Source organism: Dendrobates tinctorius, unplaced genomic scaffold (assembly GCF_039654945.1).
Source record: "Dendrobates tinctorius isolate UK_male_01 unplaced genomic scaffold, ASM3965494v1 ptg000138l, whole genome shotgun sequence".
NCBI lineage: Eukaryota > Metazoa > Chordata > Amphibia > Anura > Dendrobatidae > Dendrobates > Dendrobates tinctorius.
The window spans coordinates 16,887,419-16,908,083 of NW_027361806.1; the positions used below are offsets into that span (position 1 = coordinate 16,887,419).

The 20,665-nt window shown below is 44.0% G+C and overlaps 1 protein-coding gene across 4 annotated transcripts in view; it reads left to right on the forward strand.

Annotated features, from left to right (window-relative positions):
• MIER1 (MIER1 transcriptional regulator) overlaps nt 1-20,665 on the forward strand; it is a 90,544-nt gene that overhangs the window by 9,855 nt on the left and 60,024 nt on the right. The window contains exon 2 of one of the 4 annotated variants that reach the window (XM_073544732.1): nt 391-501. The exons of the other annotated variants lie outside the window; for them this stretch is intronic. Coding sequence (XP_073400833.1) covers nt 430-501 — 72 coding nt within the window. The 5' untranslated portion in view covers nt 391-429. The remainder of the gene's footprint in view (nt 1-390; nt 502-20,665) is intronic. 4 annotated transcript variants of the gene reach the window in all.

Below are 20,665 nucleotides of genomic sequence, written 5' to 3' on the forward strand. Positions count from 1 at the left end.
TATTGGTGTTCTGGGGCCGCCCAGATTAGGGGTTTGGTGGGTCACGCTTTTATGTAGTATTATGTGCATATAAGCGTACGTTTTACACATTGATTTATATGCTTTTGGGATATGATATTTGCCGTGTCACTTGTTCGGGACCAATTGGGGTGTGCATCTTGCCTTTTAAGTGTTTTTACTGTGAGTTTTTCTGATTTTTCAATAAAATTTATATACATTTGTACATATATTTCTATTTGGGTGTGCGCCTCATATGCTTGGTCCTTTTCTCTCTTTTTTCGATAATTGTCTCCCACTGCGCATTGTGCAGCACCCCTTACTTATTGTGCAATTGATTATTGTTATGCCCGTTAGTGGTGCTCCCTCCTCCCTTTTTTTTCTATATTTCAGAGTTGAGGAGCGTAGTTCAATCACCTTGAAAATGGCCCGATGAAGCTGGCTGTAAGCCCGGTTTGCTGCAAGGACAGCGTTGAAAAGAAGTCGGATGCAGTTATGGCGGAGGTATCGGGTGGGGTGAATATTTTTGCCTGTTTTGAAGGTGCAGCTCCTGGCTCTGCGTGAAACAATGCACAAGGGGTGACATCATTTCCTTCTTCATCAATCACCTGAGGGTAGAAAAAATCAAGATCAAGATCGTTCGTCAGCGTCTCACTTTGCCTGCGCCCCAGTTCCCATCTGTCACACCGCCTCCGCATACTCACCCGGCCTCCGCTCCCATGCCGCAGTCCCCCGCCGCCCGACAGCCACGGCGATCCCTTCTGACAGGCTCGCGGCTGACGTGGTCTCTGCATGCAATGCGCATGCGCCATAGGCCGCCCCTCCTTCCTGTTACTTGTGCTCTGGCAATGCCCTGACCTGGAAGTACCTACGGACCAATGGCAGACCTGACAGGGCCATATCAGGCCGTCCCCCCCCCCGAGGGAGGCGCCTGATCGTTGTGTTTGCTAGCACACTGGGCCCTGATTCCTCGTGTGCTCTCTGCAGTCTCGCATTAGAACAAAACCGTTGGCACAACCCTGGTAACCAGAGGTGGTGCACAAGTAGGATCCCAATCAGTGAACTTCAATTTATATAGACTTGGCACACACCAAAAAGATTCTGATGCAGAAACACGGGTATTACATACCTGGTAATGTGTTTTTTCATGAGACATGACGGCACCACGAGAGAGGGGATCCGCCCAGCGAGGACAGGAAACCTTCAAGATAAAAGGGGCGGCTCCTCTCTCCGCATCAGTTGTTTTACAGAGCACGAGAGGAACTCCGCAGGTTAGTGTACACATAAATAATACAACTTTAATACTGCTAAATTTCCGACACCAAGGGAGTGTATAATACTAATAATGCACCCAACTAATGACGTGATCAATAGGGCGGGAATATAAGGGTGCCGTCATGTCTCATGAAAAAACACATTACCAGGTATGTAATACCCGTGTTTTTCCATTCTACATGACGGCACCACGAGAGAGTTACAGAGATTTGTATTCTCTTTAGGGGGGGATCACTGCTTGTAACACTCTTCTCCCGAATGTGAGATCAGAGGTAGCAGATAGGTCTAATCTGTAATGTCTGAAAAAGGTAGATGGAGAGGACCAAGTGGCCGCCTTACAGATTTGGTCGATGGAGGCGTCCGCTCTCTCCGCCCAGGACGTTGCCATGGCCCTCGTGGAATGGGCTTTTAGGCCCTCTGGAACAGCCCTGCCTGCACTACTATATGCTAGTATGATGGCCTCTCTCACCCATCTAGCTATAGTTTGCTTAGAGGCTTTAAGGCCCTTCCTTGCCCCCTGATATGAAATAAACAGGGCCCTCTGTTTCCTCCAGGGTTTTGTCATCTCTAAATATTGTAGGATACATCTCCTAACATCTAAGCAATGTAGCCTCTCCTCCTTCTTGTTACCGGGGTTAGGACAAAAGGATGGCAAGACTATTTCCTGAGCTCTGTGGAATTTCGACACTACCTTAGGGAGGTATGCTGGGTCTAATCTTAAGACAACTCTATCGTCCATAACCTGAGTGTATGGCGGGTCTGCTGACAGTGCGTGTAAGTCCCCAACCCTACGTGCCGATGTAAGTGCCACTAATAAGGCTGTTTTTAAAGTTAACACTTTATCTGATGTCACGTCTAGTGGTTCAAATGGACTTTCTGTTAGAGATGATAGGACTAAGTTTAGATCCCAGGGAGGAGGTTTAGGAGATGGGACAGAGTTAGCTCTAGTACAGGCCCGGATAAACCTGGCCACCCATCTATCATTTGCTAGGTCATAGTTGAATAGTGCTGCCAGGGCTGAAACGTGTACTTTGAGGGTGCTGACAGCTAAGCCCAAGTCTAAACCCCTTTGCAAAAACTCTAGCACTGCCTTCACCGGTACTTCTCCCTCCCGTATTGGGCCTGAGGTGGACAAAAATGTTCTCCATATTCTCCCGTATATTTTTGTAGTCACTGGCTTTCTGCTACTGATTAGGGTGGAAATTAACCTTTGTGAAAACCCTTTTTTCTCTAACAGTGACCTTTCAAGTTCCAGGCTGTCAAATGCAACCTGGAGTTCGGAGGGTGATTGAAGGGACCCTGTGTTAGGAGGTCGGGGTCCTCTGGGAGTACCCATGGGTCCGTCACTGACATCACTCTTAGCCAGTAGAACCACGGCCTTTTTGGCCAAAAGGGAGCTATCATAATTACTCTGGCTTGGTCCTCCCTGATCTTCTTCAGGACTAATGGAATGAGGCATATCGGAGGGAAGGCGTACAGGAGACCTGATGTCCATTTTATCCTGAAGGCGTCTACCGCCAGTGGCATGTCTGCTGGACTTAGAGAGCAGAACTTTTGAACCTTTCTGTTGGTTTTTGAGGCGAAGAGATCTATTATGGGTTTCCCCCATATAAGCATAATCTGTTGGAAAATGGACTTTTAGGCACCATTCGCCTTGCTTCAACCGGTTCCTGCTCAGAAAGTCTGCCTTCAGGTTGTCCACCCCTCGGATATGCAGGGCCGATAATGAGAGGAACTGACGTTCCGCTAGAGTCAGGATTCTTCCCGCTATTTTCATTAATGACCGAGAACGGGTACCCCCCTGATGGTTCACATATGCTACTGCTGTACGATTGTCTGATAGGACTTTCACGTGATGTCCTGTCAGGTGTGTCAGTAAACCTTCCAGCGCCCTTTCGATGGCTAGCAGCTCCCACTCGTTTGGGGATAGATCTTTTTCGTCCTGAGCCCAAGGATCTTGAAGCCATAGGGTGTCTAGATGGGCTCCCCAGCCCCAAGGGCTGGCATCTGTCGTGACTACTCTGGAGGCTGTATATGTCCAGGGTACTCCCCTTGGAGAGGACTCTATCTGTAACCACCACCTGAGTGACTGGAGCACAGGGTCCGGGATGGTGAGCTTTTGCTCTAACTGCCCCTGAAGCCTCAGATCGTTTTGTAACACACACCACTGAAGTTCCCTTGTGTGAAACTGAGCCCATTTTATTGCTGGTATGCAGGAAGTTAGGGATCCCAACACTGACATGGCTTTCCTCAGAGTCATTACTGGCTTTCTTAATGTTGTCCTGATTAGGTTTTTGATTTTTTTCTTCTTTTTCCTCTGGGAGGCGACATTCCTGCACCACCGAGTCTATTGTTAGGCCTAAAAAATTCTGGATCATTGTTGGTTCCAATTTGGATTTTTTGAGGTTCAGTTGCCAACCCAGAGTTTGAAGTGTCTCCATCACTATCTTGACTTGTTCCTGACAGTGAGAGAAATCTCTCCCCACTATCAGGAAGTCGTCCAGATATGGTATTACCAGAGCATCTTTTTCCCTGAGATGAGCCGAGACCTCCGCAATTAAATTCTTGAAGACCCGGGGGGCTATTGCTACTCCAAAGGGCAGAGGCCTGTATTGAAAGTGATGCCACTGAGATTTTATCTGGACTGCCACCCTGAGATATTTGCGGTCTTGCTGCCGGATCGGGACATGATAGTAAGCATCCTTGAGATCCAGGACCGCCATGTAACACCGAGGAAAGAGGAGTTTCACTGCAGATCTTATGGTTTCCATCTTGAATGATGGGACTATCAAATATCTGTTGAGGCCTTTCAGATTTATAATTGTCCTCCAGGAATTGTCTGGTTTCTTTATTAGAAATAGGGGGGAGTAAAAGCCTTCCTTTTTTTCTTTTTCCGGAACTTCTTCCAGTACGAGTTTCTGTATGAGTGACAATACCTCCCCTTCCAGACTCTCTTGTCTTTCTTAAGATTGCACTGGAGTCTGAATGAATTTTTGTGGTGGCCAATGGTGGATCTTTAATTCCAGACCTGACCCTACTATCTGTCGGATCCAGGTGCTGGATGAGATTCTCTCCCAGGCTGGGAGGAAGTGAGAGAGCCTTCCCCCCACCTGAGAAGGACCGTCACTGGGAGGGTTTTTTGGCTTCCCTGGAGGGCTTGCCGAAATAGAAGCCTCTCCCTCCTCTGTATCGCCTGTCAGAATTGTTTCTGTCTCTATCTCTGAATTGTTGCTTTCTGAATTTCCGGCCCCTCTGAAAGGAGCGCCGAAACGCTTGAAATGGTTGTTTTGGAAAATTTTTCTTTGTATCACCCGCTTTTTCCAACACGTCATCCAATGCTGGTCCGAACAAGAAATTTCCCTCACATGGCAGAGAGCACAGTTTCATCTTTGCCTGAGTGTCCCCCGGCCAGCATTTTAGCCATACTGCACGCCGTCCTACATTGGTTAAGGCTGCTGACTTTGCTGCCAGTCTGGCCGAGTCTGCAGACGCCTCTGCGAGAAAGTCTGCCGCCGCTCTAATAGCCGGTAATGCTTCCAGAATTGACTCTCTGGGAACTCCATGTTCTAGTTGATCCTCCAAGTTGTCTACCCATATCTTTAGAGACCTAGCCACACACGTAGCTGAGATAGCCGGTCTTAGTGCCCCAGCCGAGGTTTCCCAGGCTGCTTTAAGGCAATTGTCCGTCTTCCGGTCCAGCGGTTCTTTCAGAAACCCCAGATCCTCAAAGGGTAGGGAGGTTTTCCTGGCGACTTTTGATATCGCTACATCGATTTTGGGAGCCCTATCCCAGGATGAGGATGCCTCCTCCTCAAAGGGATACCTCCTCTTCAGAGAATTAGATATCTGGGACTTTTTCTCTGGTTTTTCCCATTCGCGTTTTATGAGCCCTTCTAGTTGCTCATTAATAGGGAAGGTCTTACGCTTTTTCTTTTGTAGTCCACTGAACATGAGTTCTTGGGCTGTCTTTTTTGCCCGCTCCTCTACCAGCCCCATGGTAGATCTGATTGCTTTAATAAGTTCATCCGTAGATTCTACTGGGAACGTATCTTCCCCATCTGAGCTGCTATCTGAATAGTGCGTTTTATTTGAGTCCTCCTCTGACCCTGTATAGTCTTCCTGAGAGACCCCTGAGGGTCTGGATCTATCCCTAGTTTTCCTATCTGCGTCCGCAGATTGTAATGCACTTACTGACTTACAAACTTCTGTTTGAATTAGGGACCTCAGACTATCCGAGAATGAGGGAGTCTCCTCCGCTATTGTTTTGTTAATACACTCCTGGCATAACTTTTTATTCCAGGCTGTTCCTACGGGACTTTTGCATAAAGCACATTCTTTATTCTTAGATTTTCCCCTACTTTTCTTAGGGACTTCCTATACTCCACCCCGCCAATGTATGTAAGAGAGGGAGGAGAGGGAAGAGAGGAGACAAGAGAAAGAGAACAGACATTAGAGTACTGGACTTTCTTGTAGTTCACTCACCACTCGGACGCTTTCACAAAACGGGTACCGGATCTGGAGGCTGACTGGTCTTCTCACTGTCTCCTAAGGAGACTAGGGACCCCTCCTTCTTGCGTTGACGATCCGCCCGTGCGCTGCCCGAGCGGCCTCCACTGCTGCTGCGGCGTGTCTGGCTCTTTTCGTGTGAGCGTGACCGCCTTTCCTTTGCTTCCTGGCGTGGTTGTATATGCTCTGGCGAGGGGCTCTCCATCCTGCCGTATATGTCTGCTGCTATCCTGTGCTGAGAGCAGTCACATCCGACCATGTAATGGTGTAGTGACGCCAGCCACTACCGGTTTAACTAGCAGCCCCCAGCTTCAAGCTGCTTAGCAGGAGCCACCTAATGAGAGCAGTCACCTTCAGCCTAAGAGGGAAGGTTATTCCTCTTTCTTTTTTTTTTTTTTTTTTTAAATTGGACCGCCTGGTCCCCGTACCCCGCTTGCGCCCTCTGTGCGCGCGCCACAACCTGTGTCCGCGCGCCCCCTAGTGACTGCGCACACCCTCCTGTGTCTCTGCTGTGCGCGCCACCTCTACTTCCGGGTCGCCGCTTACCACTTCCGGTTTAGCGTCGGCTTCCTCCCAGCAAGGCCCCGCCATGCGCGCTACCAATGCGCGCGTCCTTGCCACCCTGGTGTGCTCAGCGGCGCGAACCCGGGTTTTCCGGTGAGCGCCTGGGCCCCGGTCACCTGCGCTCTCCCTCTTACCTGAGGAGAAAGGATGGACGATCCACTATACCGCCAACGTATACACCAGGTAAACCTTCCACAGCCGAATTCTGCGGGGACTGGCGTCTGGTCTCAACAGGGCGGGTACACCAATGTGGCACCCCCGAGGAGCCATATCTTCGCCCAGGCACCGATGTGTCACATGGGCTGCATGGCCACCGTACGTCGACAGGGAGGGAACACGGAAAGTGGCCTCCGTGGACGTCTTACGGGGTACATTTACATCTTGGAGGGTACACCGCCTGTGGTCTCCAAGGTATCCAGCTTCACCCGGGCATCTGCCCCATGGGCTGTGGCCATGCACTCGCTCAGGGGGGACATAGGAATATATGGCCCCCGAGGCGACTACCGGTACCTGGTGACGGGTGTAGCAGACCGGTGCCTGCCAGTAATCACCCGACCCAGGCCCAGGCATCCTCTTCTTTCTTCCAATCATCAAGAGGTTTTCATCTTGAGGGTTTCCCATCGAGGACAGGAAACCAACTGATGCGGAGAGAGGAGCCGCCCCTTTTATCTTGAAGGTTTCCTGTCCTCGCTGGGCGGATCCCCTCTCTCGTGGTGCCGTCATGTAGAATGGAAAAAGGTGGTTTTAATGAATTGCAGTACATACATACAGACGTTTCGGTCTAGGACCTTCATCAATGTACAATAAGTTGTACTGTGAGCTCTTAGTGACTGGGCTTTAAGGGAGACACCAATACTGCAAGGAGGCACCTGCGGCCGTCCGACGTGGTTCTATATAACAAGTGGACGCAGTATCCGCCGCGAATCCAAAGGCACCCTTAAAGCCCAGTCACTAAGAGCTCACAGTACAACTTATTGTACATTGATGAAGGTCCTAGACCGAAACGTCTGTATGTATGTACTGCAATTCATTAAAACCACCTTTCTGCTCAGCAGTCTCGCAGTCCTGTCTTCAGTGATTCCAGCAGTAGCCTCGCAGTCCTGCCTTCCGTGGTCCGTGCAGTAGCCCCGCAGTCCAGTGCTCCATGGGTCCCGCTATCCATACTCCAGTCCTTCAGTCCTACTCCAGTCCTGCCTCCGGTGTTCCTGCTATCCACACTCCAGTCCTTCAGTCCTACTCCCGTCCTGCCTCTAGTGTTCCTGCTCCATCCTGCTATCCACACTCCAGTTCTTCAGTCCTACTCAAGTCCTGCCTCCGGTGTTCCTGCTATCCACACTCCAGTCCTTCAGTCCTACTCCAGTCCTGCCTCCGGTGTTCCTGCTATCCACACTCCAGTCCTTCAGTCCTACTCCAGTCCTGCCTCCGGTGTTCCTGCTATCCACACTCCAGTCCTTCAGTCCTACTCCAGTCCTGCCTCTAGTGTTCCTGCTCCATCCTGCTATCCACACTCCAGTCCTTCAGTCCTACTCCAGTCCTGCCTCTAGTGTTCCTGCTCCATCCTGCTATCCACACTCCAGTCCTTCAGTCCTACTCCAGTCCTGCCTCCGGTGTTCCTGCTCCATCCTGCTATCCACACTCCAGTCCTACTCCAGTCCTGCCTCCCGTGTTCCTGCTCCGTCCTGTTGTCTATGCTCCAGTCCTGCAGTTCTACTCCAGTCCAGTCTCCAGTGATCCCGCTCTGTTGTCTACGCTTCAGTCCCGCACTCCTACTCCAGTCCGTCCTGAACCGCCCCTCTTGGTACCGGCTATCGTGGTACCCGAACCCCTGGGCCTGCTCCTAACGATCCCTGTATAGGGGTCAGCTCGCCCGGGGCCCCTCAGTGCCACGGTCCAGAGGGTCCACTCCTGGAGATTTGTCTCCTGACCAGCCGTGGTAACACCATCCAGAGACTTAGGACCCCTTCTGATAATGTCTGGTTTCTAACTTTCTAACTTGTAAAAGTTTTGATACTAAAAGTCTTCGTTCTCACGGACCAGGAAAATGTAATCGTGGATCTAGGGTACAAGTCACCAAAATCTGCAGATAAAGGCCCCGATTCGTTATGTAAGTCTCATTGAAGGGAGAACTTGTGTAAAATGTACCAAAATCATTAGAGGCATGTGTCTTATTAATGGACATGTTTCAATAGCTGTGAGCCACCACAAGAAATGTACGCCAGTAGGGAGCTACCACAGAATACCAAAGAGGACACCAGACCAGGGTCTTGCAATTATTTGTCCCAAGCTTAGGGGCATGTGCACCCAGAATCTCTTAGATGCGAGAGTACTCACTGAGATTTCCTAGACGTTTCAGAAGAACGCTGGCTGCAGTGTCCTGAACTGTCTTCTTTTAAGGTTGCTTTTAAAGTATCAACTAGTGAAGCGTGGACTGGTCACTTCTTTCAAACATGATCGAAAGACGTGCTTTATCAGGCAGGTCACAAAGCGAACCCACCAGAAAAGATGCCGAGTTCACGTACCCCAATAGCTCCAGATACAGTATGTGTACAGTCTCCCTAAAACACAATGGGACTATAACAAACCTTACTCCCGAGATACTTGGACATGAACAGGAATTTTTATTTATGACTGCAAAGAGGAATATTTCCATTCACTGACAAGACGCAGAGATCTTGAAGAAAAAAGTATCACTTTAAATCACAGTAAACCCTTGTAGAACGTTTCAATAGACAAATATTAATCTTCATTTATAAATCAATCGCGATCAATGTATCCAACCTAAGAGTTTCTGCTGACTATTGAATACTTTTCTATGACTTACTGGTATCACTTGCTTCCCGCTTGACACAGAACTTTTATCCATGTTTTTGCTGTCAATGTGGAGGCTAAAACTTTTTCTACTTCCCATACTCCGGTTTCCTTTGCTTTGCGTTACAAAACCTGACATGTTGATAATTTTCTTCACGTGCGACGCCATCTTTGGTCTAAGGAGAAAGAGCAGATCTTCATAACAAGCACTGAACAATCCTTATACAACAGCTGAGTACTATAGTAGTTATATTCTTGTACATAGGAGCAGTATTATACTAGTTATATTCTTGTACATAGGGGCAGTATTATAGCAGTTATATTCTTGTACATAGGAGGCAGTATTATAGTAGTTATATTCTTGTACATAGGGGCAGTATTATATTAGTTATATTCTTGTACATAGGGGCAGTATTATAGTAGTTATATTCTTGTACATAGGGGCAGTATTATAGTAGTTATATTCTTGTACATAGGGACAGTACTATAGTAGTTATATTCTTGTACATAGGGGCAGTATTATAGTAGTTATATTCTTGTACATAGGAGCAGTATTATAGTAGCTATAGTCTTGTACATAGGGGCAGTATTATATTAGTTATATTCTTGTACATAGGGACAGTACTATAGTAGTTATATTCTTGTACATAGGGGCAGTATTATAGTAGTTATATTCTTGTACATAGGAGCAGTATTATAGTAGTTATATTCTTGTACACAGGAGCAGTATTATAGTAGTTATATTCTTGTACATAGGGGCAGTATTATAGTAGTTATAGTCTTGTACATAGGGGCAGTATTATAGTAGTTATATTCTTGTACACAGGAGCAGTATTATATTAGTTATATTCTTGTACATAGGGGGCAATATTATATTAGTTATATTCTTGTACATAGGAGCAGTATTATAGTAGTTATATTCTTGTACAAAGGAGGCAGTATTATAGTAGTTATATTCTTGTACATAGGAGCAGTATTATAGTAGTTATATTCTTGTACATAGGAGGCAGTATTATAGTAGTTATATTCTTGTACATAGGGGCAGTATTATAGTAGTTATATTCTTGTACATAGGGGCAGTATTATAGTAGTTATATTCTTGTACATAGGGGCAGTATTATAGTAGTTATATTCTTGTACATAGGAGCAGTATTATAGTAGTTATATTCTTGTACATAGGAGGCAGTATTATAGTAGTTATATTCTTGTACATAGGGGGCAGTATTATAGTAGTTATATTCTTGTATACAGGGGGCAGTATTATAGTAGTTATATTCTTGTATACAGGGGGCAGTATTATAGTAGTTATATTCTTGTACATAGGAGCAGTATTATAGTAGTTATATTCTTGTACATAGGGGGCAGTATTACAGTAGTTATATTCTTGTACATAGGGGGCAGTATTATAGTAGTTATATTCTTGTACATTGGGGGCAGTATTATAGTAGTTATATTCTTGTACATAGGGGGCAGTATTATAGTAGTTATATTCTTGTACATAGGAGCAGTATTATAGTAGTTATATTCTTGTACATAGGAGGCAGTATTATAGTAGTTATATTCTTGTACATAAGGGGCAGTATTATAGTAGTTATATTCTTGTATACAGGGGGCAGTATTATAGTAGTTATATTCTTGTATACAGGGGGCAGTATTATAGTAGTTATATTCTTGTACATAGGAGCAGTATTATAGTAGTTATATTCTTGTACATAGGGGGCAGTATTATAGTAGTTATATTCTTGTACATAGGGGGCAGTATTATAGTAGTTATATTATTGTACATAGGAGCAGTATTATAGTAGTTATATTCTTGTACATAGGAGGCAGTATTATAGTAGTTATATTCTTGTACATAGGGGGCAGTATTATAGTAGTTATATTCTTGTATACAGGGGGCAGTATTATAGTAGTTATATTCTTGTAAATAGGAGGCAGTATTATAGTAGTTATATTCTTGTACATAGGAGCAGTATTTTAGTAGTTATATTCTTGTACATAGGGGGCAGTATTATAGTAGTTATATTCTTGTATACAGGGGGCAGTATTATAGTAGTTATATTCTTGTACATAGGAGGCAGTATTATAGTAGTTATATTCTTGTACATAGGAGCAGTATTATAGTAGTTATATTCTTGTACATAGGGGCAGTATTATAGTAGTTATATTCTTGTACATAGGGGCATTATTATAGTAGTTATATTCTTGTACATAGGAGCAGTATTATAGTAGTTATATTCTTGTACATAGGGGCATTATTATAGTAGTTATATTCTTGTACATAGGAGCAGTATTTTAGTAGTTATATTCTTGTACATAGGGGGCAGTATTTTAGTAGTTATATTCTTGTATACAGGGGGCAGTATTATAGTAGTTATATTCTTGTACATAGGGGCAGTATTATAGTAGTTATATTCTTGTACATAGGGGCAGTATTATAGTAGTTATATTCTTGTACATAGGGGCATTATTATAGTAGTTATATTCTTGTACATAGGAGCAGTATTATAGTAGTTATATTCTTGTACATAGGAGCAGTATTATAGTAGTTATATTCTTGTACATAGGGGGCAGTATTATAGTAGTTTATATTCTTGTACATAGGGAGCAGTATTATAGTAGTTATATTCTTGTACATAGGGGCATTATTATAGTAGTTATATTCTTGTACATAGGGGGCAGTATTATAGTAGTTTATATTCTTGTACATAGGGGCAGTATTATAGTAGTTATATTCTTGTACATAGGGGGCAGTATTATAGTAGTTATATTCTTGTACATAGGGGGCAGTATTATAGTAGTTATATTCTTGTACATAGGGGCAATTTTTATTATAAAAACCCAAACATAAATACAATTATAATAAAACAAAAATCATCCAGTATTACAAAACACAAACCACTTAGGTAATATATACGCAGCACTAATGATCAGATCATATTCATAAATAAATTAAAGTGTCCACACCTGGGGATGGAAAAAGAAAGTTAGAGGGAAAAAAAACAAAAATAACATTATCATATTTTCTAACTGAACTTTACGTTTCTCCATAACGTTATGTTTCTTGGACTCCTTCCAACTTCTAGTGATTTTATCCACCGGAGTTCTGACATAACCTGATTGGCGGCAGCGGTGTGATCGAACAGCTCATTGTGTAGTGACACCCGGGTTCTCATGTGCCAGTGATAGTATTTGATGACACCGATTATAATGTACATCGTCTCTCTGTTGATGTTACTAACAGTGGAGGGGACACCATAGATTATGTCAGGATACTTTAGAGTCCGCAGTCTGGGGATTTTTAGATTAGCTGACACTTCCTCCCAGATCTTCCTCCCTCCCCAGCAATCACATATAAAGTGCTCCATAGTCTCCTCCTGCTGACAACCAAGGGGACACGTCCGATCAGAGACACACAGATGTTTCAGGTTCCCTTTGACAAAGAGCCGACTATGCAGTGAAAGCCAAGTGACATCAAACAGTTTAGGAGGTAGCCGTTTCCCGTTTAGGAACTTAAGGCTTTCCTGCAGGGTGGTGGTGACACAATCTCTCAGGGCCAGTGGAGAGTAGAAGAAAGTCCTACATACACGAGCATACAGGTCTCTTCTCGTACTGCTCTCAATGTAAGACCTCTCCAGTCCCCACCTCCTAACACACTTCAGACCATAGTCCAGATACTGGGGGAGGTGGTCACCTGTCCATCTCATCCTCTTGAGACTGCCGCCCCGCACCCAAGATTCTGCAAAAGGCAATATTCAGTACTTGATACTATTTACCCACAGGGAGCTACTGTTTGAGTCCATGTTCCCAAAATTCACCTTTAGAAACAAGGAGTCAAAGAAAACCCTTGGATTCAACATATCCAGCCCGCCCTCTCTCCGCCGTAGGTACGTTATTCCCCTCTTTATCAGGTTCATCCTATTCCCCCACAAGAGCTGGAAGAACAGGCTGAAGAGCCTCGCTGAGAAAGATTCTGGCAAAGGGAAAATGACAGAGACATACAAGAAAACGGGGACCAGGTAAGTCTTCAACATTGTGACCCTTTCTCTGTAGGTCAGCCTCCAGTTCTTCCATCGCTGAACCTTTGCATTTCCGGTTTCCAATTTCTCCTCCCAATTTAGCGTGGCATTATCATCCCTCCCAAATTTAACCCCTAGGATCTTAATATGGGTGGAGGCTTTGGAAAACTGCGGCAGATCAAAGCTGGGCTCAGTGTCTAATGTCCACAGAGCTTGACTCTTTTCAAGGTTGACCAGAGACCCGGAGGCCTCTGAGTAGCTTCTGATGGATGCAGATAACATCTGCACCTCACAAGGATTGGAGATCACCAGTGTCACATCGTCCGCATAGGCAACAACATTCAGAGGCGGGCAGTGGGGGACCGGCACCCCCTGAAAATCGCACTCCTGCAGTGACCTCAGAAATGGGTCCAGGGCAAAAACATACAGGAGCGGACTCATTGGGCAGCCCTGTCTCACCCCCGCCCCAACTCCAAAAGTGTCACCCTGCCAACCATTAATCAGAGGAAAGCTCACCGCCTCTCTGTACAACGTCTTCAACCAATCCACAAATTGTCCCGGAATACCGTACTTTGACAAAGTGGCCCACAGATAGTCATGATCAACCCTGTCAAAGGCTTTAGCCTGGTCCAGACTAACAACATATCTCCCACACCGCAGAGCTTTACATCTCTCAAACATCTCTCGTATCGAGATGACTGCTCCAGAGATGTTCCGCCCTTTTACTGTGCCAAACTGAGAGCCTGCCAACAGTGCCGGGGACAAACAGACTAATCTAGAAAATAGGATCTTTGCTAGAATCTTCCTGTCCACATTCAAGAGGGCAATCGGCCTCCAGTTCTTGATGTCACTCGGCTCTTTACCTTTAGACAGCAGAATTAACGAGGACACCCTCATGGATGGAGGCATCAGATGATTTTCTAGACAATTTCTATACACATCCACGAGAATTGGAGCCAGGAGGTCTCTGAATTTCTTATAAAATTCTGCCGTTATACCATCTGGACCTGGTGCCTTCTTCAGATATAACTTATCAATAGCCTCCTTAACTTCTTCCCCCCGTTAATTCTGCTGTCAAAGGAGAAAAGTCCAGATCATTAGTATCAGGCACTGGAGTTGCCTCCAAGAATTGAGTCATCTTATCTTTATCCAAAACTTTCCTCTGAAACAAGTCAGCATAGTAAGATCTCACCACCTCCAGGATACCCTCCCGTGAATCCTGCAATACACCCTGGGAGTCAATGAGACCCGTGACCATTTTTTGGCCACCCTCTCCCTGCAATTCTCAAAGGGATCAGGGGCCCCTAAGGACCCATAATCCCGTTCAAGAACCAGGGAGGTATACCTGCTATACTGATACTGCTTTATCTCAGATTTCAGCCGGTCGATCTTCACTTTGTCATCCCCGCCCGCCGAATACAGTGACTCCAATTCTTTGCGCAGCTTTAGGTACTGGCTGTACTTATTCCTCCCTTTATTAACTGACAGTCTCTTTAAGAGGGATCTGATATCCTCCTTGACGTCCTCCCACCAGTCGGTCATGTTGTCATAGAAGTCAACCCTGTCTAGATGAAGCTGGATAAGGGAGTGAACACGGCTCTGAACATAGGCATCATCCAGGAGACTGGAATTGAGCTTCCACAACCCTCTACCAATGTCCGGACGGTTAGAGGAACCCAAAGAGAAGCACAAGGCAAGGTGATCAGAGTAAGGGACGACCTTCTCACTCAGGGCGCCGACAGCCTCAGTAGGACTGACAAAAGCAAAATCTATCCTACTGCTCCTGTTGGAACATGAATACGTGAATTTTGGCTGTCGCCCACCCTGTGTGAAAACGTCGGTCAATCCTGCCTGCATTATGACGTTATGTAGGACCTTACCGTCCCTGGTCACTGCCCTGCCCGAGGAGCTGTCACCTGATGTCATTATGGCATTAAAGTCCCCCGCCATCACCACTGGAAGAGAAGTGAAGAGGTAAGGCTTGACGTCATTAAACAGCTGGATCCTGTCAGTCACTGTCTGTGGCCCATAGATGTTAATAAGCCGGAGTCGCCTCCCATGGACAGTGACTTCCAGGACCAGACATCTTCCCATGACCACCTTCGTCATCCTATGCACAGTCACATCATTGCTGTTAAACAGGACAGCGACCCCGGCGTAAGGCTCCACAGCCAGTGACCAGAAAGAAGGACCGGACCGCCATTCCCTCTCAGCCTCTCTCATAAGCCCCAGAGATGTCAGTCGTGTCTCCTGCAGGAAGATGACATCTGTGTCCAGATATTTGAGATGTTCATACACCGTGTGTCTAGTTCTCCTCAGCTTAATGCTATTCACATTGCTCGAGGTCACTGTCAATGAGAACCCCGCCATCACAGCACAATATAGAAGGAGCAGAGTAACAGCCATCATCATGAGTCAGAGATGTTCTGTCCACCACTGGTGTCCATGTCAGACTCTACCTGAGGGTCCACAGATAAGGGCTTCCGCTTTGGCGGGGGGTGGTCCTCTATGTCCCTGTCACACTCAGCATCAACTTTCCTCAACTCTTCCTCATAATCGTCACCATTGGACTCAGATAAAACTCCATACTTGTTGGACACGACCATCACTCCTGCAGAATTCTGAACCTTCTTACTAGCAATCTGACCAGTGTCATATTCTGCCTCAGGTTTACGGGAGAATGTGTTCTTTTCCTTCCTTTTATTATTATTAATGCTCCAGTCATCGGATACAGACAGCGATGCTGAAGGGGGGGCTATCTGAGGCTGCTGGACCTGATGGACGACCTCCATGTTTCCCTCTGCACCCTGCTTCTCTGGTGCTGCCTGAGTGGACTCCTGGTGGACATCTGAGTTGGTCAACATCTCTCCTGACATTTAATACTCCTCCTCACGTGTCCCTGCCACCACATCCTCATCCTCCTGAGCCTCTGCCCCTGCCATCATTAACTCATCAGGGAAGACTCTGCAGATGTTGTGCCAGGCGTCTGGACAGTCCCTGTGAGGGTGGCCCATCTTACCACAGAGGTTGCACCTGACGTCCCGGCAGTCTGCAGCGACATGGCCAATTGCCCCACACAGACTGCACTTCACCACAGTACAGGCGTTAGCCAGATGACCTTTCCCACCACATTTGAAGCACTTTCTGGGTTGCCCGGGATAATAACACCTTCCCTTCTCCCTCCCAATGAAGAAGGAGTTGGGTAAGTGGTCAGTGATGTTATCACATTGCCGCAATTTTACCAAGACCCGCCACCCCATTGTCCAGATACCATCCTCATCTCTGACCTTGGTGAGTCCAGAGACGAGGTCACAGTGTCTCCAGAGCCACACCTCGATGTCCTGTGGAGGAACGGCCTCATTCCAGAACGTGATATTCACTGTGACAGTGTCCGGCCTGGAGATAGGAACCAACACAAACTTATTCCAGCCCTCAGCATCTCTGAACTTGGGGTAATTGGCCCAGAATCTGTCCAGGTCAGACATGAGCTTGAAGCTGACCTCGTAGCCCTGCCTGTCCTGAAGATTAGACACTGCCAGTATTTCCTTTGCTACAAACCCCATCTGGCCGCAGAGCAGCTCTCTCACCACATACCTGCGTTGTGGCAGATCCTCCTTGGCACCTATGTATTTAAACCGCACCACATTAATGCGTTTGAATGTCTGGCCGGTATACCTGGCGCTGGAAGTGAAGGATGGGGCGCCGCGGCTCCAGGCATTCCTGGGGGGCACCTGCCGGGTCACACTGGGCTGACTGACAGGGAGAGGGCCTGCAGCAGGGGGGGCTGTCACACCTTGTGGACTGGATGGCAAAGGGGGATAATCACACATATCATGCACATTATCATGAGCAGCATCATTATCAGACAGTGCGACGTCCAATACAGAGTGTGAAACCCCTCCAACCCCCGACCCCATGGGCACAGCATCACCAGCCACAGTCTGTGCTTCAGCTTCAGCCTCGGCCTCATCAGCACAAACAGTCTCACATACTGTCCTGCTCCTGTGTGGGGCATTCTGGGACCTGCGGTGCCTCTGCTGGAGTCTGCAGTGTGTGCTCCTGTACACACTCGGCTGCCTCAGCCTCATCAACACAAATAGTCTCACATATACTGTCCTGCTCCTGTGTAGTTATATTCTTGTACATAGGGGCAGTATTATAGTAGTTATATTCTTGTACATAGAGGCAGTATTATAGTAGTTATATTCTTGTACATAGGAGCAGTATTATAGTAGTTATACTCTTGTACATAGGGGCAGTATTATAGTAGTTATATTCTTGTACATAGGAGCAGTATTATAGTAGTTGTATTCTTGTACATAGGGGCAGTATTATAGTAGTTATATTCTTGTACATAGGGGCAGTATTATAGTAGTTATACTCTTGTACATAGGGGCAGTATTATAGTAGTTATATTCTTGTACATAGAGGCAGTATTATAGTAGTTATATTCTTGTACATAGGAGCAGTATTATAGTAGTTATATTCTTGTACATAGGGGCAGTATTATAGTAGTTATACTCTTGTACATAGGGGCAGTATTATAGTAGTTATATTCTTGTACATAGGGGCAGTATTATAGTAGTTATATTCTTGTACATAGGGGCAGTATTATAGTAGTTATACTCTTGTACATAGGGGCAGTATTATAGTAGTTATATTCTTGTACATAGAGGCAGTATTATAGTAGTTATATTCTTGTACATAGGAGCAGTATTATAGTAGTTATATTCTTGTACATAGGGGCAGTATTATAGTAGATATATTCTTGTACATAGGGGAAGTATTATAGTAGTTATATTCTTGTACATAGAAGCAGTATTATAGTAGTTATATTCTTGTACATAGGAGCAGTATTATAGTAGTTATATTCTTGTACATAGGGAGCAGTATTATAGTAGATATAATCTTGTACATGGGGCAGTATTATAGTAGTTATATTCTTGTATATAGAGGCAGTATTATAGTAGTTATATTCTTGTACATAGGAGCAGTATTATTGTAGTTATACTCTTGTACATAGGGGCAGTATTATAGTAGTTATATTCTTGTATATAGGAGCAGTATTATAGTAGTTATAGTCTTGTACATAGGAGCAGCATTATAGTAGATATATTCTTGTACATGGGGCAGTATTATAGTAGTTATATTCTTGTACATAGAGGCAGTATTATAATAGTTATATTCTTGTACATAGGAGCAGTATTATAGTAGTTATATTCTTGTATATAGGAGCAGTATTATAGTAGTTATATTCTTGTACATAGGAGCAGTATTATAGTAGTTATATTCTTGTACATAGGAGCAGTATTATAGTAGTAATATTCTTGTACATAGGGGCAGTATTATAGTAGTTATATTCTTGTACATAGGGGCAGTATTATAGCAGTTATATTCTTGTACATAGGAGCAGTATTATAGTATGTTCTTGTACATAGGAGCAGTATTATAGTATGTTCTTGTACATAGGAGCAGTATTATAGTAGTTATATTCTTGTACATGGGGCATTATTATAGTAGTTATATTCTTGTACATAGGAGGCAGTATTATAGTAATTATATTCTTGTACAAAGGGGGCAGTATTATAGTAGTTATATTCTTGTACATAGGAGTATTATAGTAGTTATACTCTTGTACATAGGGGCAGTATTATAGTAGTTATATTCATGTATATAGGGGCAGTATTATAGTAGTTATATTCTTGTTCATAGGGGCAGTATTATAGTAGTTATATTCTTGTACATAGGGGGCAGTATTATAGTAGTTATATTCTTGTATATAGGGGCAGTATTATAGTAGTTATATTCTTGTACATAGGAGTATTATAGTAGTTATATTCTTGTACATAGGGGGCAGTATTATAGTAGTTATATTCTTGTACATAGGGGGCAGTGTTATAGTAGTTATATTCTTGTACATAGGGGCAGTATTATAGTAGTTATATTCTTGTACATAGGGGCAGTATTATAGTAGTTATATTCTTGTACATAGGAGCAGTATTATAGTAGTTATACTCTTGTACATAGGGGCAGTATTATAGTAGTTATATTCTTGTACATAGGGGCAGTATTATAGTAGTTATATTCTTGTACATAGGAGCAGTATTATAGTAGTTATATTCTTGTACATAGGAGCAGTATTATAGTAGTTATATTCTTGTACATAGGAGCAGTATTATAGTAGTTATACTCTTGTGCATAGGGGACAGTATTATAGTAGTTATATTCTTGTACATAGGAGCAGTATTATAGTAGTAATATTCTTGTACATAGGGGCAGTATTATAGTAGTTATATTCTTGTACATAGGGGCAGTATTATAGTATGTTCTTGTACATAGGAGCAGTATTATAGTAGTTATATTCTTGTACATGGGGCAGTATTATAGTAGTTATATTCTTGTACATAGGAGGCAGTATTATAGTAATTATATTCTTGTACAAAGGGGGCAGTATTATAGTAGTTATATTCTTGTACATAGGAGTATTATAGTAGTTATACTCTTGTACATAGGGGCAGTATTATAGTAGTTATATTCATGTATATAGGGGCAGTATTATAGTAGTTATATTCTTGTTCATAGGGGCAGTATTATAGTAGTTATATTCTTGTACATAGGGGGCAGTATTATAGTAGTTATATTCTTGTATATAGGGGCAGTATTATAGTAGTTATATTCTTGTACATAGGAGTATTATAGTAGTTATATTCTTGTACATAGGGGGCAGTATTATAGTAGTTATATTCTTGTACATAGTGGGCAGTGTTATAGTAGTTATATTCTTGTACATAGGGGCAGTATTATAGTAGTTATATTCTTGTACATAGGGGCAGTATTATAGTAGTTATATTCTTGTACATAGGAGCAGTATTATAGTAGTTATATTCTTGTACATGGGGCAGTATTATAGTAGTTATATTCTTGTATATAGGAGCAGTATTATAGTAGTTATATTCTTGTACATAGGAGCAGTATTATAGTAGTTATATTCTTGTACATAGGGAGCAGTATTATAGTAGATATATTCTTGTACATGGGGCAGTATTATAGTAGTTATATTCTTGTACATAGGGGCAGTATTATAGTAGTTATATTCTTGTACATAGGGGGCAGTATTATAGTAGTTATATTCTTGTACATAGGGGCAGTATTATAGTAGTTATATTCTTGTACATAGGAGCAGTATTATAGTAGTTATATTCTTGTACATAGGGGGCAGTATTATAGTAGTTATATTCTTGTACATAGGGGGCAGTATTATAGTAGTTATATTCTTGTACATAGGAGCAGTATTATAGTAGTTATATTCTTGTACATAGGGGGCAGTATTATAGTAGTTATATTCTTGTACATAGGGGGCAGTATTATAGTAGTTATATTCTTGTACATAGGGGCAGTATTATAGTAGTTATATTCTTGTACATAGGGGGCAGTATTATAGTAGTTATATTCTTGTACATAGGAGCAGTATTATAGTAGTTATATTCTTGTACATA